We start from the raw sequence: 25,466 nt of genomic DNA, 5'->3' as shown, positions 1-25,466 counted from the left end.
CCTGCAGCTGGTCTTCCGTTTTGCCACCTCCCGCCGTGGGTGTATGGAGCCAACTAGATGGTACCGCCCCAGGCGCTTAATGGATCCTGATAGGTTCCAGGCAGCACTGGGGTCCCCACATGCCTCCATTGCTCACAACTCGGCAGATGCCTTAGTGGAAGCCTGGGAAAGGGCAGCCACGGAGGCACTTGACCGAGTTGTACCCTTACGGCCCCTGACCCGGTGCAGATCCCAGCGAGCTCCATGGTTCTCTGCGGAGCTTCGGGAGATGAAGCGTCGGAGACGGGGCCTAGAGAGCTGTTGGAGGTCCAGCCGATCCGAATCCGACCGATTGCGACTAAGAACCTATATTAGGTCTTATCTCGCAGCGATAAGGGCTGCGAGGTCTAATCACTTCTCCGCCCTTATCGCGTCCGCAGATAATTGCCCGGCCGCCCTGTTTAGGGTGACCCGCTCCCTCCTTAACCAGGAGGTGAGGGAGGAACCCTTGCAGGGTCGTGCCGAGGAGTTTAGTCAACATCTGTCGGACGAAATCGCTCGGATTCGGACCGGTCTGGACTCCGACTGGGCAGAGTCTGACGATCAGGACATGGGTGGTCTTGTCGATGTTATCTGGGAGGAGTTTGATTCTGTGACTCCGGAGGAAGTGGACAGGATTATGGGGAGGTTGAGCTCCACCACATGCTTATTGGACCCGTGCCCTTCCTGGCTGGTTTATGCGGCTCGGGAGGGGACACGACGCTGGTTCCAGGTGGTTATATCTGCCTCTTTGAGTGAGGGTAGTTTCCCCGCCGTCTTGAAGGAGGCGGTGGTGAGACCTCTCCTCAAGAAGCCTGCCTTGGACCCAGCTGTGTTAAATAACTTTCATCTGGTCTCTAACCTTCGCTTCCTTGCAAAGGTTGTTGAAAGTGTGGTGGCGCATCAGCTCCCTCTGGCCCTGGATGAAGCGGATTATCTAGACCCGTACCAATCGGGTTTCAGGCCCGGGTACTGCACGGAGACGGCATTGGTCGCGCTGGTGAATGATCTCTGGAGGGCCCGGGACAGGGGATATTCCTCTGTCCTAGTCCTATTAGACCTCTCAGCGGCTTTCGATACCATCAACCATGGTATCCTGCTGCGGCGTCTTAGGGGATTGGGAGTGGGAGGCACAGTTTTTCAGTGGTTCTCCTCCTATCTCCTGGGACGTTCGCAGTCGGTGTTGGCAGGGGGGCAGAGGTCGACCTCGAGGTCTCTCGTTTGTAGAGTTCCTCAGGGGTCGGTCCTCTCGCCTCTCCTGTTCAACATCTACATGAAACCGCTGGGTGAGATCATTCGTGGTTTTGGAGTTGGGTATCATCAGTACGCTGATGATACCCAGCTTTTCATTTCGACCCCAAACCACCCCAGTGATGCCCTTGACGTGATGTCCCGTTGCCTGGAAGCGGTTCGGGTCTGGATGGGGAGGAACAGAATTCAACTCAACCCCGACAAGACTGAGTGGCTGTGCATACCGGCATCCCGTGATATTCAGAATATTCCATCTCTTTCCATGGGGGGTGAGCTATTACCCCCAGTAGATAGGGCTCGCAACTTGGGAGTCCTCCTAGATTCGTGGCTTACTTTGGAAGACCATATAGTGGCTGTGACTAGGGGGGCCTTCGCCCAGGTTCGCCTTGTGTGCCAGTTGCGGCCCTATCTAGACCGGGATGCCCTGTGTACAGTCACTCATGCACTCGTGACCTCTCGTTTGGACTACTGCAACGCTCTCTACATGGGGCTTCCCTTGAGGACCACTCGGAGGCTCCAACTGGTACAGAATGCAGCCGCGAGAGTTGTGTTGGGAGTCTCCCGATACTCCCATGTTACACCTCTGCTCCGCGAGCTGCATTGGCTACCGGTTGTCTTCCGAGTGAGATTCAAGGTTTTGGTAATGGTTTTCAAGGCCCTACATGGGATGGGTCCGGAGTACCTCGGGGACCACCTGCTGCCGGCGTCAACTTCCCTCCGCCCTGTGCGCTCCCACAGAGAGGGCCTCCTCAGGGTGCCACCGGTCAGAGAATGTCGTCTGGTGGCCCCCAGGGGGAGGGCCTTCTCTGTGGGCGCCCCGGACTTATGGAATCGGTTGCCGGTTGAGCTCCGGACGGCGCCCGACCTTCGCTCCTTCCGACGCGATCTGAAGACCTATTTATTCGAGCAAGCCGGCCTGGCCTGATGGGGGATGTGTTGGGGTTTTTTATTGTGGTTTTTTACATTATTATTTATTGTTTTAGCTTGGGCCTTGTATTTAATTCTCTTTTTAACTTTTGTTTCCTGTATTTTATATGTGCCCTGTTCACCGCCCTGAGTCCTTCGGGAGAAGGGCGGTATACAAATATAATAAAACTAAAAACTAAAACTAAAATAAGCAAGAAAATGATCAGAGAACACCTATCCAATCTTGACAAATACAAATCACCAGGTCCCGACAGATTACACCCCAGAGTTTTGAAAGAGCTGGCAGATGTTATCTCAGAACCATTGCACCACATATTTCACAAATCCTGGAGCACCTGTGAAGTACCAGAGGATTAGAAAAGGGCTGATGTGGTCCCCATCTTCAAGAAAGGGAGGAAAAACAGACCCAGGAAACTACAGACCTATAATTTAACATCAATACCTGGGAAGATCCTAGAAAAGATAATCAAAAAACAGATCTGTGAACAACTAGAAGCAAACAACTAGAAGCAAACAAATAACTAGCAGCCAGCACGGGTTTTTTAAAAACGGATGATGCCAGACCAATCTGATCTCATTCTTCGATAAAGTAACTAAACTAGTAGACCAGCAAAATGCAATGGGCATAGTATACCTAGATTTTAGTAAGGCATTTGACAAAATAGACCACAACCTACTGCTTGGTAAGCTAGAAAAAGATGGAATAGACAACATCACCATCAAATGGATCTGTAGCTGGCTGACAAACCATACTCAAAGAGTAGTCCTCAATGGTACTACATCCACATGGAGAGAAGTAAGCAGTGGGGTACCACAAGTTTCTGTCTTAGGCCATTACTCCTCAATATCTTCATAGATGACTTAGATGAGGGAATTGAAGTGGAACTCATCAAATTCGTAGATGACACCAAACTGTCAGGAGTAGCCAACATCCCGGAAGAAAACTCAGGATTCAAAAAGATCTTGACACTCGAGCAATGGGTCCTATCCAACAAAATGAGTTTCAATGTGGAGAAAAGCAAAATCTTACACTTAGGCAGGAAAAACCAAAGCAACAAATACAGATTGGCGAGACCTGGCTTGGAGGCAGTAACTATGAGAGGAACCTTGGAGACCTGGTGGATGATCACTTAACTATGAGCCAGCAGTGTGCAGCAGCAACCAAAAAAGCTAATACAATCCTGGGTTGTATAAACAGAGGCATAGGATCAAGATCACATGAAGTATTATTACTGCTTTATAAAGACCACACCTCGAATACTGCAGCCAATTTTGGTCATCATATCACAAAAAAGATGTTGAGAGTCTGGAAATAATTCAGAGAAGAGCAACTAAGATGATCCAAGGCCTGGAGACCAAAACGTACAAAGAACGGCTGCAGGACTTGGGTTTGGCCAGTCTAAAGAAAAGAAGAAATAGGGAAGGCATGATAGCAGTGTTCCAGTATCTGAGGGGCTGTCACAAAGAATCGGGGGTCACATTGTTCACCAGAGCACCAGAGGGCAGGACAAGAAACAATGGCTGGAAGCTGATCAAAGAGAGAAGCAACCTTGAATTAAGGAGAAACTTCCTGACAGTGATGACAATCAACCAGTGGAACCACTTGCCTTCAGAAATCGTGGGCACTCCATCACTGGAGGTTTTTAAGAAGAGGCTGGACAGTCACTTGTCTGAGACAGTATAGGTCCTCCTACTTGAGCAGGGGCTGGACTAGAAGACCGCCAAGGTCTCTTCCAGCTCTATTCTGTTCTGTTCTATTCTATTCTATTCTATTCTATTCTATTCTATTCTATTCTATTCTATTCTATTCTATTCTATTCTATTCTATTCTATTCTATTCTATTCTATTCTATTCTATTATTCTATTCTACATAAGTCGAAGTGCTATTGTAATTGCTGTACCTGATTGATGAGACCAGAGCTAAATGGATGAGGAAGAGCCCATCCCAAGCTGAATATCTGATGTTGCTAATTCTTCAGGTCAATAGCTTAGGTTGCTACTAAAAGCACTAAAATCTTATGGGGAAGTGAAATTGAGGAAAGAAGGAAGTATTGTGAGAGCTGGATCCCTTCCTTTTTCTTACCTTGTCTTTTCTTGGCAGGACGGCCACTCTCCTTGACCCATCTAATTGCTCATCAGCCACCAAGGACCATCTGTATGCCAAAGCCAAGCGGGCTTTTTCTCATCATCACTACAAATACAGTGAATATTATAAACGGATCAAGCCATTCCTGGGTAAGCAGAAACATTGATTGAGGAAATACCAGTTGAGGTTTACAGTTTGTTGAAAAACAATTTGATATCAAGACTTGAATCGCCTTTATTTTGCCATCTATAGAAACAATGTGATCCTCAAAATGGGGAGGGAGTGTTTACAAAAACATTTGAACAAATGGATGGATGGATGGATGGATGAATCTAATCACAAAGCTTTCCAATAAGGCCATATTTAGCTCAGTATGACTCATACAATAGGCTAAGCTAGGCTAAAAGTGTGTGAAGTAGTTAGTGGTTCAAAGCATTTTCTGAGAAACAGCCATCGCCCTTATAAGTTGGGTGAATTGAGTTATTAGGTTAAGCCATGACTTGGGTTTTTTATTTGAGTATTGCATGCTCCTGAACATAGCCACTGAGGTTTAGAGTTGTGCATGTTGTATGAATTACATCTAATTGAAGTATTAATTATTTGTTAAATTTTTATTTATTTATTAAATTTATTTGCTACCTATCTTGTTGTGGGGCTTGGCACCTTACAACAATAAAAAGCAAGAAATAAAAAGAGTGTGAACAGAACAAAAGAACAATAGAATATAATATGAAAAAGATAACAATAAGAAATACAACTATATGATTACAAAAAAAAAGATGGATGGATGGGTAGAAACCAGAAAACAGGGGGGGGGCTAGATGTGGGGTGGGGCTTAGGTGATCTTTTGGATGGCCAGGCAGAGGAGTTTGTTCAGCACCTAATGGACAAAGTCACTCGGATCCATTCCCAGTTGGATCCCATGCGATGAGATGGTCCATTTGGGAGAGGTCTTACCCTATTATCTGGGAATCAGTTGGCCCTGATAAGAGGACAGGGCCCTTGATGCCGTCAGCACCACCACATGTCAGTTAGATCTTTGTCCCTCCTGGATAATGAAAGCCTCCATGATGGTGACTGGCAAGTGGGACCAGGCAGTAATTAATATGTCACTAGAGGAGGGGACATTTCCAGATGCTTTTAAGGAAGCCTGGTTTGCTCCTCCTTAATTAACCATCACTGGATCCCATCTGCATGGACAATTTTTGTCACTTTCCAACCTTCCGTTCTTAGGGAAAGTTGTGGAAAAGTTGGTGGCCTGGCTGCTGCAGAAGTCCCTGGATGAAATGGATTAGCTGGACCACTTTCCATCAGTATTTAGGCCCAGTTATGGAACAGAAATGCAATTGCAGTTGTCAATGATGGATGACATCATCGACAACTGAAGGAGCTGGCAAATGTTATCTCAGAACCACTGTACCATATCTTTAAAAAATCCTGGAGCACCAGGGAATTATCTGAGGTTTGGAAAAGAGCTAATGTGGTTACCATCTTAAAAAAAAAGGGGGGGAACACATTCAGGAAACTACAGACCAATCAGTCTGATATTAATACCTGGAAAGTTCCTGGAAAAGATTTTTTTTAAAAAAAGATCTGTGAACATATAAAAACAAAGTCATAACTAGTAGCCAGCACGGGTTTGTTAAAACAGATCATGCCAAACCAATCTTATTTTATTTTTTTGACAAAGTGACTAGATTAGTAGACCAGTAAAATGTGTGGACATAGTATACTTAGACTTCAGCAAGAATACAACCTACTTTTTGGTAAGCTAGAAAAAGGTGGGATAGACAGCATTACCACCACAAGGATTTGTAACTGGCTGACAAACTATACTCGACATGTATTCCTTAATGGTATATATCTATATGGAGGGAAGTAAGCAAGGTTCTGTCTTAGGCCCAGTACTCTTCAATATCTTCACAAATGACTTAAATGAGGGAATAGAAGGGGAACTCATCAAATTTGCAAATGACACTAAGCTGTCAGGAATAGCCAATACCCTAGAAGACCACATCAGGATCCAAAAAGATCTTGACAAACTGGAACAACGGGCCCTATTCAACAAAAAGAATGTTAATGTGGAGAAAAGTAAAATTTTACATTTAGGCAGGAAAAATCAAAGGTATAAGTACAGATTAGGCAAGACCTGGCTCAAAAACAGTAACTGTGAGAGGGACCTTGGAGTCCTAGTGGACGATCAGTTAAATATGAGCAAGCAGTGTGCAACAGCAGCAAAAAACCCCTAATATAATTCTTGGTTATATAAAATAGAATAGAATCATCAAATCAAAATCATGTGAAGTATTAGTATCATAGAGCCTTGGTGGAGCAGTGGGCTAATGCCTCCTTAAGTAACACCAGCTGCCTGCAATTAGTGCAGGTTCGAGTCCCACCAGGCTCAAGGTTGACTCAGCCTTCCATCCTTCTGAGGTGGGTAAAATGAGGACCCAGATTGTTGGGGGCAATAAGCTGACTTTGTAATAATGCCGCTTGGGGGGGGCAAAAGCCCTAATAATAAGCAGGCATATACATAGAATGAAGGCTATTGCTAAGCACATTGATTTGTGCTTTAGATTGTAAGCCGCCCTGAGTCTTCGGAGAAGGGCGGGATATAAATGGGATTAAAATTAAATTAAATTAAATTAAATTTTATAAAGCCTCAGTAAGACCACACCTAGAATACTCCATCCAGTTTTGGTCACCACACTACAAAAAAGATATTGAGACTTTGGAAAAAGTGCAAAGAGCAACTAAGATGCTTAAAGGCCTGGAGACTAAAACATATGAAGACTGATTGCAGGATTTGGGTTTGGCTAGCCTAGAGAAAGGAAGGACTAGGGGACATGATAGCAATATTCCAGTTTTTGAGAGGCTGCTACAAAGAGGAGGGTGTCAAATTATTTTCCAAAGCACCAGAAGGCATGACATGAAACAATGGATGGAAACTAATCAAGGAAATAAGCAACCTGGAATTAAAAAGAAATTTCCTAACAGTAAGGACAATTAACCAGTGGAACAGCTTGTCTTCAGAAGTTATGAATGTCATGGTTCCGACAGATGAAACTCTTTAAAAGAACTTTGAGGCATTGTTTACCTTAAAGAATCTTTTATTCGAGAAACAGAGCATCGGCACTACATAGTTAAAGCCAAAAACTGAATTCCACACACACACCCGGCACAAAGTAGCAAAGCACAATTCCCTCCTCCAATTAACAGTCATAAATCACATTCCCCAATTAGCTTCAAGCACAGGCTTTCTCCCCAGCTCTCCAGCCCGCCAAATATTTATCAGCTCTGAGCGCAATAACCTTGATTCCCACTGCTGAGTTATTGTTGTTATGACTAACTGGACTCTCATCCACATCCCCCCTCCCAGCATCATCAAACTCTAAAAGCGAAAGAGAAAAGATGGCTACATTTCCATCTGTTGTCAAAGCAAGAACATCCGATGTTAGCAGCGTTGACATCAGGTGCTTCATCACTGCAGGCTTTTAAGAAGAGATTGGACAGCCACTTGTCTGAAACTGTATAGGGCAGGGGTCAGCAACCTGAAACAGTGAAAGAGCCACTCGGAACCGGTTCCCTCACAAAATGAAAAACTGGGAGCCGCAAAAAATGTGTGCACATGCGCGTACATGCACGCATGCACAGAACAGGGTTTGACTGAAGAGTGGAGCCAAGGCGAGATATGCACCTACCCTGCGTATTTGAACTGATTGGTTGAACTTTTTTAGTCCCACTTTTTTTTTTTTTTGACTGCACATGGCAGAGCACTGGGAGCCGCAGGAGACGGCTGAAAGAGCCGCATGCGGCTCTTTCAGTAGGGAGTTGGACTAAAAGACCTCCAAGATCCCTTCCAGCTCTATTCTGATTGATTGATCTCTAGTGAGAGCAAGATGAGAGTAATGCAAAAAATCCCCACTCTCCTTGACCTATCAGCAGCTTTCAGTGACCATGGTATTCTTTTGGGTCAGCTGGCTTAATGTCAGACCTGCCCTGACTTGGTCCCTTGGCCAAGAAAGACCTGTAAGGACCCGCCTCAATTTGTTCTCCCAAAAAGCACAACTCTTGAAACTTGCATTGTCTCAAAAGGAACTTTTATTGAGAATTAATGACAGCAGGAGAGTAAGGCAGGATCTAAAGTTTTCCCACATGAAACATTACATTAAAAGTGCCCTTTCAAAACCCCTCCCCAATGTCAAACCAGTTGGTTCGATTTAGCCAATTCGCAGGTGTGAAGTTGTTATGGGAAACAGGTAATAAAGCGCCATTCTTAAGACTGTCAGTTCTTCCACGGTTCCATCCCGTCCGACTGGAGATAAGGCAGATGGCTGTAGGCACATTTTCCCCTCCTTTCATACCCCAAGAAAGTACTTCAAAGAGTATAGAACAAAGCAAAGGAAATACATTGTACGCTCCCCAAATCTCCCCCTCACTTTAACACAAGACTCCCCCCTCTCAGCAAAATGGCAGGACCCAAAATGAAATGAAATGCACACAGAAAGAAATACATTGAGGGTCTGACAAGGCCCTTGAATCCATTTGTAGTGAAAGGTGTACTTTTACTAAAAGTCAAGTGCATTACTGTACATATAGCAAAGCCAGAACTGAAGCCTGTGCGCCAAAATTTCCTGGTTAACTTTCTCTATCTGGTTAATAACAACAAACAACAACAATAATAATAAATGGAAAGGACCTTGGAGGTCATCTAGTCCAACCCCCTGCTCGGGCAGGAATCCCTAACTAGAACGACAGCATGTACACACTGAATAAGTAAAAATACCTCTACTTGTTTGCTTTTTTCCAGGACACGGCAGTATAAAAGTTAGAGTTAGGCCAGTTTTCTAGTCTTGACTGTATAGACCACGGGTCGGCAACCCGCGGCTCCGGAGCCGCATGCGGCTCTTTGAGCCGTCTCCTGCGGCTTCCAGCCGCCCGATGCGCGTGCACCTCTTCGAACGGGCAGTGGTGCGCGTGCACCATCATCATTTCACATGGTTTGGAATTAATTTAATTGAGTTTGTTTATTTGGTTGGAAAAGATAAAGTACTGTAGGTCTAATTTCCATATAGAATGTAAATCAGACTAATTTCTCCATTTTTAATCTATATTATTATATTTTATAACAAATAACAAAATGAAATTCAATGGTGAAAAAAGTAAGGTTCTACATTTAGGTAAGAAAAATCAAATGCACAGGTATAGTATAGTGGTACCTTGCTCAATAGTAGTAACTGTGAGAGGGATCTTGGAGTCCTAGTGGACAATCACTTAAATATGAGCCAGCAGTGTGCTGCAGCTGCCAAAAAAGCCAACACAGTGCTAGGCTGCATTAATAGAGGGATAGAATCAAGATCACATGAAGTGTTAATACCACTTTACAATGCCTTGGTAAGGCCACACTTGGAATACTGCATCCAGTTTTGATCACCACGATATAAAAAAGATGTTGAGACTCTAAAGAGAGTACAGAGAAAAGCAACAAAGATGATTAGAGGACCGGAGGCTAAAACATATAAGGAATGGTTGCTAGAATTCGGTATGTGTAATTTAATGAATTTAACTTAACATTAAGAAAACCAAGATCATGGCATTTGGCCCTCTCAATTCCTGGCAAATAGATGGGGAAAAAATGGAGGTAGTGACAGATTTTATTTTCCTGGGCTCCAAGATCATTGCAGATGGGGACTGTAGCCAAGCAATTAAAAGATGCTTGCTCCTGGGGAGGAAAGCCATGACAAATCTAGACAGCACACTAAAAAGCGGAGACGTCACCCTGTCAACAAAAGTGCGTATAGTCAAGGCTATAGTCTTCCCAGTTGCAATGTATGGCAGTGAAAGTTGGACCATAAGAAAGGCCGAGCGCCAAAGAATTGAGGCCTTTGAACTATGGTGCTGGAGAAGACTCCTGCGAGTCCCTTGGACTGCAAGGCGATCAAACCAGTCAGTCCTCGAGGAGATCAACCCTGACTGCTCTTTAGAAGGCCAGATCCTGCAGCTAAAACTCAAATACTTTGGCCACCTAATGAGAAGGAAGGACTCACTGGAGAACAACCTAATGCTGGGAAAGATTGAGAGCAATAGAAGAAGGGGACGACAGAGAATGAGGTGTCTGGATGGAGTCACTGAAGCAGTAGGCATGAGTTTAAATGGACTCCAGAAAATGGTAGAGGACAGGAAGGCCTGGAGGAACATTGTCCATAGGGTCGCGATGGGTCGGACACGACTTCGCAGCTAACAACAACAACAATTTAATGAAGAGAAGGACAAAGGGTGACATGCTAGCAGTCTTCCAATATCTCAGGGATTGCCACAAAGAAGAGGGAGTCAAGCTATTCTCCAAAGCACCTGAAGGCAGGACAAGAAGCAACGGATGGAAACTAATCAAGGAGAGAAGCAACCTAGAACTAAGGAGAAACTTCCTGACAGTTAGAACAATTAACCAGTGGAACAACCTGCCTCCAGAAGCTGTGAATGCTCCAACACTGGAAGTTTTTAAGAAGAGACTGGACAGCCATTTGTCTGAAATGGTATAGGGTTTCCTGCCTGAGCAGGGGTTTGGACTAGATGACCTCCAAGGTCCCTTCCAACATCGTCATCATTATTATTATTACTATTATTATTATTAAAGTTATGTTTTCCTCTTGTCCCATCATTCCTTTCATCTTTTTCCTTATGGAAAAACATCTGTTAAGGTGGCAAAGATCAAAATATTGCAAAATCTGTTTGGATGGGTAGTTTTAAGGGCTGTTGTCTCTCTATTCCCAGCACTATCATTTCATGTGGATTGGAAATAATTTACATTTTATGACCAACACTACTTAAAGGAGTGTTTCTGTCATATGAGGTACCCTGCAACTAGGCCAAAATTACAGCTGTAAAACCCTGGAGGCTCACTATGTGTATTGGTTTGAAATAATTTAGAAAATGTGCAGCTATTAATAAAACGTGTTGAAACTATTTCAGGAAAAAATTTCCCATTGCTCTTTCATTTGAGAAGACCAGTAAAGAATATCAGCTAAATTTTCCTCCTTGCTTGCAGGAGGTGCCCCAGGTGAAGATCTCAGGGCACTTAGCAAAAATGATGTCAACATGGACATTAAAACTTTTTTGGGCCTGAAAAGCAGCTCTGTAAAGGTGAGTGGACTTTAAAGTAAAAGTGGGCTGCAGTCAGTTTTCCCCAGCCATTCTGGCAGGGTAATTAGGGGAGCTTCTCCAAGAATCCTGAAGACAAACGAATTGGATGGAGGGGAAATGATGAAAGTTAAAAGAATGTATGGGGGGGGGCAGGTCAATGCCACATTTCTCAGGCTTTGAAGTTTTGTTTAGATTTCAAAGCTTCCAAATCGAATATCTTGAATTTTAAAATATTTCAGTTTTTAATATTTTAGTATTGTAAATATCACCTTGTAAGCTCTAGTCAACCAAGTCAATATTCTAATCAATGTTTACATACAGGACTACATACAGTCCTCAAACTATGACCACAATTGAGCCCAGAATTTCTGTTGTTAAGTGAGACATTTGTTAAGTGAACTTTGCCCCATTTTAGAACATTTCTTGCCACTGTTGTTAAGTGAATCACTGCAGTTGTTAAATTAGTGACATGATTGTTAAATGAATCTGACTTCCCCACTGACTTTGCTTGTCAGAAGGTTGCAAAAGGGGATCATATGTTCCTGGGGACGCTGCAGCCATCATAAATATGAAATAGTTGCTAAGCATTTGAATTTTGATCACATAACCATGAGAATGCCGTAATGGTCATGTGAAAAATGGTTATAAGTCACTTTTTTCAGTGCTGTTGTAACTTTGAATGGTCACTAAATGAACTGCTGTAAATCGAGGATTACCTGTAACACTTTTTTAGCGAGGTGAAGTGTATAGAATACACTATCACCCTTAGTTGCACATATCACAGACTAATGGTAAGGATGTAGTCCATCCGTTATGGCAAATTTTGGTCAGTTTGCCACAAATTCAACCATAGTATATTTCTCTCCCAACCATATTCACACTATTCTATCTACATCTCTCGTATTCTAAGATATTCACCTCTATTCTAATCAATCAGCTGGTTCAAATAGAGCAGAAAGATATCTAATCTGGCCCCATTAAGAAAGGACACTTTTAGCAAACCACAAAACTCTGGTAATAATATGAATTATTCTCTGAGCTGAGCTGTTTCAAAAATCTCACTTCAAGGACAGTATGCCCATAAAATCCAGAGAAATGTGAGTCTGATGGCATGTGTATCCTGTGAGGTATTCTTAATGATAGGTAAACACACCACAGCACAGATGAAAACTTTACATAATACTTTATTGTAACATGCAGGCTGTTGCCCTGACTGGATAGCGCTAATTCCAGTCTCCAAGCCCTTCCACGTGGGCAGAAATCTTGGGGACTCAGTCCTTACAGTTGCCAAGTAGCTGTTAAAGTTCATAATGTAGCATATAGTCCATGCTTCCCTCTAAAGGATCTTGTATTTATTGGGATTATGAGCTGCTCTTAAGCAATTTTGCCACTGACCCCTCAAGCTGTTGTCCCAACCTGAGCTCCAGCAAGGGATAGGCCAAGATGGGCTTCTTAGCCTGACTTATAGCTTAGCAGTTGAGTGCCAACCCATTTGGTTGCCTCTTAATGTGCACTTGCCCAGAGGTCTCTACCTCATCTCGTCTTCACCTGCTCACTCCACACACTTTAGTTGCTTTTCCTTTTCTAGGCTGAGGTTATGGGTGTGGAACATATGCTGCCATGTCTGCCTATGGATGTTGGCTGAAAAGGCAAAGATAGGACTCAACTAGCTAGCTGGGTGCAGCCAAATAATGACCTGGGAAAGTGGCATGGATGCCTCTAGGGAGTCTGCTATGTGCCTCTGAGTTTCATCTTGCCTTTAGATGAAAGAGTGGGAGGTGCTACTTTCAAGTGGGTAGATGGAGAAACAAAACTGCTTTGATTCAGCTGTGGACCCTGAGAGCACGAAGCCTTGTCAAGGACACCAGAACAGGTGTAGGTTTGAAGCAGACAGTTCCGATAACAATGTGAACTTGTTAATATGGATTATGTAAGACACTGAAGGTTTGGCTGGGAAAACTATTGTTTAAGTCTATGAATTGGTGTTGGAAGCTCAGAGTTAGTTTTTCTTTTAACATAGCCAAGCTGTGTATTCAATAAACAGTAAGTTTTTTGGCAACAAAACGAACCTGGAGTTTTATTTGGATTCTCGAGCTGGATGTTGACAGCTGGTTGGTTCCTCTCCCTTAGCAGGCTGGGGGAATTCAGCATTTCTCCTCTCAGGCTTACAACCATTTTGGGGTGAAATGCAATGACTTCAATTGTGGGAAATGCAGAAGTGTTTCTGACCACCTGCATTGACTTCAATCTAGGGCAATGTTAACTTCACTTCTCCTCTAAAGCAAGTCTTATCTACAGGGTGGAGATTTTGGGAAAGCAGCAAAATGAATATTTCTCCTAACTCGTTTTGTTTTATTTATTCCATAGGAATTAACCCCTGAAAATGTGAAAGGCCTGCTGGGTACAAACCTAAACAGCTTGAGAGATAATCAGAATATCCCACTGGTACGAGAGTGGATCCAGAAGCAGAAGCAATCTGATCTGGATAGCCTTGGTCTGGGACTCCGAGGTGGCCTTCCCGAAGGGTTTATTATTCTTAAAAGTAAGACCACGCATGCCTCTGCTTGAGATGAATAGCATAGGAGGCAGATACTGGATATTAGGGAAGAACAAAAGATTTCTGGTGATATGGGGTGGTGCACATTTTTTTGAAGTTGGTCATTCTGGTTTTGTATCCTTCTGGTAAGATGTTCAGGATAGCTGCAAGTTTCTGCTAACTAGCACATGGAAAGTGGGAAGAAACAACAGAGGTAAAAGTGAAAGTGTGTGGAATTGTGGAGGGTATATTAATTTAAGGGTAATCATTCCAGCTCCAGGAATCTTGGAATTTAAGCTTTATGTTACTTCTTTTCTTCTCCAGGCACATCAGCACTACCCTTTGCCAACCATTTTCCTCCAGGTTGTATCTGCCTAACCATTCTCCTGCCCTTGCTATCAGTTTGATTCCTTTTCTGAAACTCTCCTGCTCCTAAAAACAATAACTTGGGGCTCCAGCTAAGCTTTCTGCTACAATCCTCTATCAAAGCTGCTCTGTCAGCAGCAGGGAGAATTGTTAGCACAGTGTGTTCATACTGAATATTCTGTTTCAGTCTACACCCTTTCCAATAAAGGTGATACTTCAAGCGTGGCTGAAACTTTATTCTTAATAAGCATGGAGAAGGACATCAAATCATAGGGCAGGAAGGGACTTCAGAAATACTCTAGTCCAACCCCCTCATCAAAGCAAAAGACTTTATACCATCCTGGTCAAATGGCTATCCAGCCTATTTTTGAAAATCTTCAGTGATGGAGCACCCACAATTCCAGGACATAAGTTGTTCCATTGGTTAATTGTTTTCACTGTTAGAAAATTTCTCCTTATTTCTAGGTTGGATCTCTCTTTAACAAGCTTCCACCCATTACTTCTTGTCCTGCTCCCAGGTGCTTTGGAGAATAAGTCATTCATCTTTCTGACAATCACTCCAGTACTGAAAGACAGTTATCATGTCCTTCCAATCTTTCTTTTCGATAGGCTAGATCAGGGGTAGGCAAGCTTGGCTCTTTTGTGACTCGTGGGCTTCAACTCCCAGAATTCCTGAGCCAGCATGGCTCAGCTTGGAAACCTCTCCCTTTCCCCTCAGCATGGCTGACTCAGGAATTCTGGGAGTTGAAGCCCACGAGTCATAAAAGAGCCAAGGTTGCCTACCCCTGGGCTAGATATACCAAGATCCCTCAACTGTTCATCATACAATTTAGCCTCTAAACCCCTTATCTTTGGTGCTCTACAGTACTACATTTGACCCTAGGATTATGGAGATTGGACTAGAGTATTAAGCCAAGACCATAGGATTATGATACATTTGTGCAATATATCTTGATTCTGATGAGAAAATCAGTTGCACGTATATTAGATGCTTCCTGGAATGATGAAAGAGCTATTTATGTCGTAACAGAATTCCTTGATTCAATTGAACTCTCTGGATAGCCATCTCATATGCTCCCACCATTTTAATGAGGAAGTTGGATCTTTCAAAGCTTTGCAATGGAATATGGATGAGATCCATGTTATGATTAGTAAATAGAATCTCACTGTAGCAAAGATAATCATTTGTGTTTTTTTAAAAAAATGACATAGTCATAATTACAAAAACTACACTCAGTGTAGAAGGTGAAGATGTCCCTTTTCAACAGATGCAAGTCCCAATACTGTCATGCTTTGCTCTCACTATACATCAAGTGCAAGGACAAATGTGGTGAATGTGCTAATTTATCTGGAAAAATCAGTCAGAGGCATGTTGCTTTAAATCAGGGGAAAAGAATTAAAAATACCATCCAAAGAAATGAATCTATATTAATCTTGCGAGGCATCTAACTTCTTTAATAAAATGTTTTCTTCTTTAATTTTAAAGCCATAGTAATTAATAGTAATCCATCTGTGGTCATTCTGTTTCTCTGTTTAAATAAGGAAATATCTCTGAAAAAATGACCCAATGGGTCACAGTTGTCTAGTCCAGTGCTTTTCAACCGGTAGTTACGCGTACCACTGGACCTGGCAGGTGGTACGTGACATTGTCCTAGACAATACTATTATACTTTTCTCAGCCTTTGGAATCTGAAACAGAGTCAAATTGATGAGTCATCATGTATTATTCATTGGATTGGAAAGACTTGCTGAGGATGTTTCTGCATTTTCTGTGTAGGAGCTGAAAGGCTTTTGACCCATGACTCATCATTCCCTGTTATGCTCAAAATAGCCAGAGAACATATAAGAAAAGGCAGGAAACTGCAAGATCAAAGGGTCTATTCTGGGCTGATATGTCAGCTCCACCCCTACCCACCTACGCTTTACCAATCACAACATGTCGCCAGTTCCTGCACCTTGTCTGGCTTGTCATTTTTCTCCTTTCCAGTTGTTCAGCTTTGCTACTGCTGCGTGTGATGGTGTGAGACCAAAATAGTGCTGCATATTAATAAATATGGATAAATTCATCATACGTTTGTCAATGCAAAGGGAAAATGTTTCAGCAAAGGAACCACCACCCAAGAAATTAAAACTGGCACTGAATAGAAAATACAGTGAAGATTATTTGAAGTTTAGATTTTATTTCACAGAAGAAAATAATCATCCGTTTCCTGTTTGTGTTATCTGCAATGAAGTACCATCCAAGCATTCCAATGAAGCCTTCTTTGCTTCAAAAAAATTTAACAACAAAACATAAAGAGCACACCAAAAAGCCAGTAGCATTTTTTGTGACGAAGGGAGATGAATTTATAAATGCCCCACTGCTTTTGTGAAGTCCACCACCATCTCAAAAAAATGTCTGGAAGCATCTTATAAATTGTCCTTGATAGCAGCTAAACAAAATAAGCTTCACACAATTGGTGAAGAAATTGTGGTTTCCTCTTCCATTGCAATTGTTCAATTTTCTTTGATGAAAAAATGGCTGATGCTATTTGTAATATTCCATGCTTGGACAACACTGTCCAAAGACAAATACAAGATATGACCACAAATGTTACTCAACAAGTGGTGGAAAAGATCACAGCAGCAGAAAAAATTGCATTTCAATTGGACTAAAGAACTGACATTGCTGGCGAAGCACAAGTGTCTTTGTGTGTGTTCCTGATTCGGACAATATACTGGAACACATATTATTTTGCCACCCACTATCTAGCAGTATAACTGAGGAAGAAGTATTCACAATAATCAATAATTTTTTCAGTGAACATGGAATATTATGGACTTGGTGTGTAGCAATTTGTTCCAATGGTGCAGCAGCTATTACAGGAAGAGCTTTGGGCGTGATATCACAAGCTAAGACATGAAAAGGTTCCATTGTTTCAAATCATTGCATCTTGCATAGACATACACTTGCTTCTAAATGGATGAGCCCATTGTTACATGAGATTTTGGAGGATGCTGCAAAAATAATAAATTTCCTCAAAAACTGGCCATTGAATGGAAGTTTATTCTGACAACCATGCGAGGATTTAGGTTCTGAACACAGCACTCTTCTCTTTCATACAGAAGTATGTTGGGTTGTAGAGAGGTGAGACATCAAGATTATTCAAGCTACGAGATGAAATGCACCTGTTCCTGATAAATGTTTCATTATCCCTAGCAGAAAAGTTTGAAAATGCCTTGGCTATTTGGCCAACATATTAAAAAACCTAAATGAATTTAATTGGTTGCTGCAGGGCCACGGTCACAACATGTTTATCATGGAAGACAAAGTTTGTACATTCTTCAAGAAAATCTTCCTGTGGATAAGCCAAGTAAAGAAAGAAAATATTGCATCATTTCTTAATGTGTCAGACTTTATTGAACTAAATTCTGATGTTGACACTGAAGACATTGAAATTGCCATCAAAAGTCACTTGGAAAAATTGCACAATGAGTTTGTGTTGTATTTTCCATTTGTGTCAAGAGGATGTGATACTGGAATTCATTGTGTTGCATTGACCTTCATTATGGACAATGTTGTGAACTCTAACCTTTCCTCTCAAGAGCAAGAAGCACTTCTGGAATTGACATCAAACTGCTATTTGAAGGAACTTTTTAATGAAAAAACACTGATCGAGTTCTGGAGCCAAGTTGCAAAACTGTGCCGGAAGTGGGGAGCGGGGAGGGGGGGCAGCTATTGTAGTGTTACTGCCATGTGCTTCCACATACTTGTGCAAGAAGGCATTTTTTTTCATTAACTAAAAACTAAGGAAAGGAATTGTCTTCAGCTGGAATCTGACTTAATTCTATCAGTAAGCACTCTCCAGCCACAAGTGCAAAGACAGTCAGAGAAACAGGTACAAGTTTCCCATTAAAAGTATGGTGAGTGGTTGTACTTTTATCACTTTTTTCCTTTTTTATTGGTCATCCAGTTTTTGACACCTTGCTTAGCCACTGGTGGTGCTCGAATATTGCCATGTCCTAACGTGGTATAATCTGTGAAAAGGTTGAAAAGCACTAGTCTAGTCTATCCGTATCACTGTGGGGATGTAATGCGTGGTGAATACTTAAGAGTTTTCATATTTTTTTGGTCCAAATGTCCATTTTAGAATAATTACATTCTTTACTAATCACAATTTTAACATGCTTGATGTTATCCAAGTAAAAACGCCCAGATACTTGTAGACTTCATCCTATTAGCCCCTGATGATTTGGCCACTCAGCATTTCAATCCCATTACTGTTCATGAGTTTACCACACTTTATCGCTACTGTAGCACATTCCTCTAGGCTAAATTCCTCTGCTATAGCTATACTAAAAATTCATATAGTGTTTGTCAATGACTGGATTTTTATTTCTGATATTATTTGTTTCTGAAAGGGCACACGAAGCAAGATTGAGCTCTGAAACTCCACCTTCTGCTAAATGACCCTTTGGCTTCTTACTTCAACCGGGCACCACCTATTCAAGTTCATCTCTGCAAGTGAAGAGTCCAGCAAACAAAAATGAATAAATCTAGTGTTTAAGGATGTAATACAAGAATTTTTTGATCCTACTTTCTTTTATCTTCAAAATAGAAGCACACACCCAGAGATGCAGATTTAGAGGGTTAACTTCATGAGGAGAAAATGGAAACATCTAATCATAATAAATTATTATTGAAAATTTTATCTACACGGGTAGAGAGGTAAACAAAAAAAAGACACTTTTAGCTATTATTAGCCTTAATACAGATAAGAACATGGTTTCCTACGGCTGGGGTCCCCAACCCCTGGGCTGTGGCCCACTACCGGGCCTTGAGCCATTCGGAACCAGGTTGTGGAAATGGGGGGCAACCGCGCATGCGTGCATGTATCCCTGCTCATGCAAGCAGCGGGCAAACACGTGCACACTTTCCATTTGTGCAAGCAGCGTGGATGCATGCCCACTGCTTGCACATATGGGGCTGTGCACACATGCATGCCTGCCACTTGCACAGACCCATCCCCTCCCCCCACCCACCCCAGCCAGTCCGCAAAGCCAGAAAGGCTGGAGAACTCTGTCCTAGGGTTACTAGTTATCTGAAGAAGTGAAGGAGGATGTGGACTGTTGGAAGGAAAGACAAATGGGGGGAAAGGACACACTAACTTTCTCTTGGCAAAAATGATAAAAATTATTTAGGCCTTTATGTATATGGTATTGCTTTTCCAGTATCCAAAGTTGATTTTTTTCTATCACAATATTTTTCCAACCAATCTTTTTTTCAAGAACATACACTAGTGATAACACAGAATTGACAATAACATGCTTTCCAAATTTTCACATAGAAATGTATGATAAATCATGTGATCTATAGATTCTGCTGATCATAGATTTGAAGGGTCTGGATTGAAGCTGACTGGCAGAATCAGGAAATAAATAATTTAAATCTGTTAAGTCTGTTCACAGAGGAGGGAAAGAAAGTAATACTGAACAATACACAAACGTTTGAATGGCTGCTGTTGTGAAAACAGTCCAACCCCCTTCAACAAACCTCTGCCCACACACAGCGTATAAAAAAGCCACACATTATTTAATATTAGCCTCTGCCTGTCAGACGGAGGACATGAGGACAAAAAGGAGGTCACGTCAACCTTTTGCTGGATCTCTGATAATCCTACTTGTCCTTAACTTTTAGTGTCTATCTAAAAAAATCCAATGGCCTGGGCCAGTGAGCGTTCTTAGGTAGAAAATGCAGCTTTTCGGTTGCAGTCAAGAAGCCTCATTACACTGAAAATTTGTAAGCAACTTCTGGAAAATTGTTAAAGGATATTGATTATTTCACTTTTCATTCAACGTAATTAATCTTTTTAATTATGAAAACTGTCTTTCAAAAAGAAACTTTTATGTACTTTTAGTTTCTGTTTCCTCCATTTTCTAGAATCAACTGTTAGCTTAAGAATTTGGAGATCTGTGATTTATTAAAGTTGATCCTGGTACTAAAACTGCCTGGCTCTTTCTGCTTCTCGCCAATTATTCAGGTTTAAGAACCGAAATCCCTTGACTTTGCCAGGCTTTTCAACGAAGAGTTTACGGAGACATAAGAGGGCAAGCAAAACCCCACTGCAGAAGAGCCAGGAACCTGCCAGGCAGGCTAACAAAGGCCATGAATGTGCCCTTTGATGAATACCTAGATAAAGTGTAATTTGCCTACAATGGCTCGGTTTTCATTTTGTGCTAATCCATGGTTTGTTTAACCAGTTTATTAAATTTACCATAACAATTTGATTCAAATAGTAATGTGTGAACCAAGGTAGTGAGCCCACATCAGCCATTTGAAAACTAGTTTTCCATCACACTTCAAATGGGAACTTGTGCTTCATACCCAATAAAACCGACTCAAACTCGAGGCACAAAAGCACTGGACCCTGGACAAGGTGGTTTTTTTTATAAAGGGATGGAATTCCAAAATACTTTTCCACCCACAGCTGTGTCAAGGTTGCGACTGTCAATGCTGCTAACATCGAATGTTTTTGCTTTGACAACGGATGGAGATGCAACCATTTTCTTCTTATGTTTTACTCTTAGAATTAGAGTTAGAGTTAGATGTTGCTGGTGGGAGGAGGAGGGATGTGTATGAGAGTTTAGCTAGACATAACAATACTGAGCCTAGTGTGTGAACCAAGGTTATTGTAATAAGAGATGATAAGAATTGGCGGGCTGGAGAACTGGAGGGGAACCCTGCATTTCAAACTAATTGGAGAATGTGATTTATGACTGTTAATTGGAGGAGAGAATTGTGCTTTGATACTATGCGCTCAGGGGAGGGGAACTCAGGTTTTGGCTTCGACTAAGTTAGTGCCAATGCTATGCTACTCAAATAAAGATTCTTTAAGGTAAACAATGCCTCGAAGTTCTTTGAAGAGTTTCATCTGTTGGAACCATGACAGCTACTTTTTGTCAACCATGCTGAGATGAGGCTGGGGGAAAGACTTAGATGGGGGGGGGGGAGAAATAGCACAGGTGCCTGCTAATTTTTTAAGCAGCCTGCTCTTCTACAAGTATTTCTAAATGAACAGAATGATTACCAGAAAGCAGCATGGATTTGTCGAAAACAAATGGTGTCAGAAAACAAGAAACTGCTTTCTTTGATAATGATTAAATTAGTGGGCCAACGGAATGCTATAGATGAAGTGTACTTAGACTTCAGTAAAGCATTTAATAAGGTAGACCGTGCCATCCTTTTGATAAACTAGAACAGAATGGGATGAATGGCCCCACTACTAAATGGATTCACAGTTGGGTGAACAATGATAGCCAACTCATGGATCTCAGTAGATCTATGTCCACATGGATAAGGGTATGCAGTGGGAACCTGAGTTTGTCTGAACTCAATACTTTTCAAATCTTCATAAATTACCAAATGAGAGAAAAGATACTCATAAAATGTGCAAATGGAACAGCTATGGGGAATAACTCACGCTCTTGAAGACAGGGAGACAGGGACAATATACAAAAGGATCTTGATAGACTTGCTCATTGGGTGCTACCCAACAAAACATTATGTCAGAATTCAGTTAGATTTCATTTCTACCTATCTTTTTATTAAAAATCCAGCCCTTGCGTTCTCCTGGATTCTGTCATGCTAAAAAAGGAGAGGAGGAATGCATGGGGACTTTTGTTGCTTTCACTTCCTGTCTTCACTACAAAGTAACCTTTTGTTGATTCACTATATACTAAACATAACAATGTAGCCATCTGCTTTTCATCCTATGCCTTTCTGAAGCTCATCCCTGTACCCACTGCGAGGGAAAAGGGGAGGGGGAAAGATACAACACTTGGAGTCTGGGCAATAAAAGGATTGAATGATTGTGCCAACTGAGCCGGACTGATATTATTTGTTCTATTCCAGCCTATGACCGGCCCTGTTTGTGTGTCAGGGACAACCCCTTTTTCCTTTTAACAATCAATAGGCTGGAAAAAACCCAACCCAAATTTATTTACAGTTCCAAATAATAAAGTCTTTCAAACAAAAAAGCAGCAGAATATTTTCTTCAACCAAAAATACATGATTCAAAACATCCAACAAGAGTCAAACAAGAGTCAAACAGATTAGCAAGAACAGACCAGGATTTTCTTTGCATGTCTCTGAATGGTTGCCTTCAGCAACCAGCACTGCCCACACCTTCCCCTTTTATTATCTGTCCCAAGGCGTGACTTCTCAATGCCTTCTCTTCCTTTCATTGAGTTGCCTCATTGATTTTCTCTGCTCTACTCTGCTGGATTGCCTTCTGCTTCTAGCGTCTCTGAACAGATTCAGCTGTGACTCCTCTGAGTCCGACACCTCCTCCTCACACAGCTGAGCCTCATGAGGAACACGACTGGAGGGGCCAGGCTGAGAGTCCTGCAGTGCATCAGAGTCTCCCTCTGACACCGAAGGCTCTCCAAACCCCCCCCCTCCTCCTCCTCCTCAGATTCCTCAGACTCAACTGCTGGGAGCACAGGCTGACACTGAATCACAACATTATCTTCCCTGAAATAAACACCTAGAATCTGCCAGTTTGGATCGCCCAGAAGAACTGCGGGTTGCGGGGAGGGCTGGCTTGGGAACACTTTAAAAGGTTGAATGATGGGGAGGGCTCCCCAGATCAAGTCTAGCATGCCTTCAGTTAATTTCTCTTAATAAAGATTATTGTTGGAAGAAAATATTTCCAAGAGTTCTGTTTTCTTAAGATGTAGATTGAAGTGGGTCCTTACATTAGACTGGATCTCCAATAATAGTCAACCTGGAAGGGAGAACCTTGCCAGGGGACTTTGCAAAAATTAAAATGTCAGACGAGGAGGCAGGGAAGGGAGAAACTCTCCTGGAGAGAGAGCCGGTTCCCTGACCGGAACCCTGCCAGCTGTCGGGATCTGAAGTGTTATACTCCTCAGGAGAAGAGATGGGGGAGACGCGTAACCACAATCCTCGGTGGTCGATGGGTGTTGAAAAGAAAAACAAGTGGGAAAAGAAATCAAGAAAAGTGACCCTGAGACAGGGGGCCAACCAACCAGAATGGAAGCAGGAGATGGCAAGATCCCTGCACGTAAGCGAAGAGGAAGGAAACTGGGCACAACGCTTGAACTGGATCCTTGAGAAAGCTATCGACCTAATGAAAAGAACCCTCGGCGCCCTAGCAGAGGAGAGTTCTGAGCCCCATGGCTGTACCAGCACCTGGAGCAGCAGTTGGAGAGGCGCTGAGGGGGGGAGTGGAACCTGCAGGCCTGGGGCCATCCACTGATCCAGTAGCAACCACTTCAGCAGCCCCCACTCCCCACCGAACCACAGATGGCGATCCGGATGGAAGACAATACCACCGACGACTAAGGCACCGATCCATTCAACGACTTCTGCCGCTGGAGGAGCTGACACGCTTGGAGTTAGATTTCATTTCTACCTATCTTCTCTGATTAAAAATCCAGCCCTTGCGTCCTCCTGGATTCTGTCATGCTAAAAAAGGGGAGGGGGAATGCATGGGGACTTTTGTTGCTTTCACTTCCTGTCTTCACTACAAAGTAACCTTTTGTTGATTCACTATATACTAAACATAACAATGTAGCCATCTGCCTTTCACGCTATGCCTCTCTGAAGCTCTTCTCTGTACCGACGGCGAGGGAAAAGGGGAGGGGGAAAGATACAACACTTGGAGTCTGGGCAATAAAAGGATTGAATGATCCTGCCAACTGAGCCGGACTGATATTATCTTCCCTGAAATAAACAGCTAGAATCTGCCAGTTTGGATCACCTGGAAGAACTGCGGGTTGTGGGGGGGGGGGCTGCTTGGAAACACTTTAAAACGTTGAACGATGGGGAGGGCTCCCCAGATCCAGTCTAGCATGCCTTCAGTTAATTTCTCTTAATAAAGATTCCTGTTGGAAGAAAATATTTCCAAGATTTGTGTCTTCTTAAGATGGAGATTGAAGTGGGTCCTTACACATTATTTGGTGGTAAGGAATGTAAGGCTCTTCACTAGCAAAGGAAGAACAAATTAGGCAACTACTCAACAGGGGATATCTGGATTAACAGTACTGTAATACTTGGAAGAAGGATATCAGTGTCAAGGTAGACCGCAGGCTAAACATGAGCCAACAACATGCTGCAGCTGCCAAAAAGCCAATACAACCTTGGGCTGCATCAAGAGCAGAATAATGTTGAAATCGCAGTAAGTGGTTGCACTAGCTTGTACACATCTGCAGTATTAGGTCTACCTCTGGTTATCATAATACAAAACCAAAATACTACAATAAAAGAGTTGAAAGTTGGACTTCTAGTCCAGGCCACTGCTCAAGCAGGAGAACCTATATCAGAGGTCCCCAACCTGTGGGCTGTAGTCCACTACTGGGCTGTGGCCTATTTGCAACCAGGCCGCAAACCCATTTGCGCGGGTGCCAGCATTTACAGCCCCACTAGTACAAGTGGCTGATGCCAGCACTCATAGCCCCACTTGTGGAAGCGGCTGGCACCAGCGCACACATATGCTGCTCAGGCAAATGAAGCTGTGCATGCATGAGCCAGCCCCTCACACAAAACCATCCCATCTTCTCTCCCTCCCCCTCCCCCCACTGGCCTGCCAACCCAAAAAGGTTGGGGAACGCCACCCTATACCATTCTAGACAAATGATTGTCCAACCTCTTTTTAAAAACATCCAGTGATGGAGCACCTATAACTTCTGGAGGCAAACCATTCCACTGATTAATTGTTCTCATGTTAGCAAATTTCGCCTTAGTTCTAGTTTGGCTTTCTTATTGATAAGTTTCCACCCATTACTTCTTGTTCTGCCCTCAGATGCTTTAGAGAATAGATTGACCCACTCTTCTGTGTGAGTCCCCCTCACATACTGGAAAACTGCTATCATGTCACCCTGCAAGGTCCCTTCCAATCCTATGATTCCCTGAGACCTGTTGATCTCACACTCACTAACCAGTTTAGATTCTGCTTAAGCATAATGAACATCAAGCCAATTAATTTCTTCTGAGTTTGGCTGCCACGTATGACCTGGATTTGTATAATGAATATACCCATTACTTTTTGAAATGTCTGGTACTCTTCGTGTAGAAATTCCCTTAGCACTAATCTCATTTCCATAGATTTTTTTCTGAATTGCCATTCAATTAGCCTTCT

The 25,466-nt window shown here is 42.6% G+C and overlaps 1 protein-coding gene across 3 annotated transcripts in view; it reads left to right on the top strand.

Moving 5' to 3' along the window:
• The window catches only part of MSLN (mesothelin), a gene marked incomplete at its 5' end in the record, with an annotated part of 49,074 nt that extends 28,743 nt beyond the window's left edge, over nucleotides 1-20,331 (top strand). For 2 of the 3 annotated variants that reach the window (XM_081338335.1, XM_081338334.1), the window contains 4 exons: nucleotides 4,299-4,432; nucleotides 11,329-11,423; nucleotides 13,791-13,965; nucleotides 18,727-20,330. In XM_081338335.1, coding sequence (XP_081194461.1) covers nucleotides 4,299-4,432; nucleotides 11,329-11,423; nucleotides 13,791-13,965; nucleotides 18,727-18,746 — 424 coding nt within the window. In that variant the 3' untranslated portion in view covers nucleotides 18,747-20,330. Of the gene's footprint in view, nucleotides 1-4,298; nucleotides 4,433-11,328; nucleotides 11,424-13,790; nucleotides 13,966-18,726 lie in introns of all 3 variants that reach the window. The other variant, XM_081338336.1, reaches the window with a different exon arrangement.
• Between the last annotated feature and the right edge of the window lie 5,135 nt (nucleotides 20,332-25,466).

This window comes from Vipera berus (genome assembly GCF_964194415.1).
Source record: "Vipera berus genome assembly, chromosome: 13".
NCBI classification, from domain to species: Eukaryota; Metazoa; Chordata; class Lepidosauria; order Squamata; family Viperidae; genus Vipera; species Vipera berus.
Note: the sequence above shows the minus strand (reverse complement) of the source record. Positions and strands in the feature narration are given on the sequence as shown.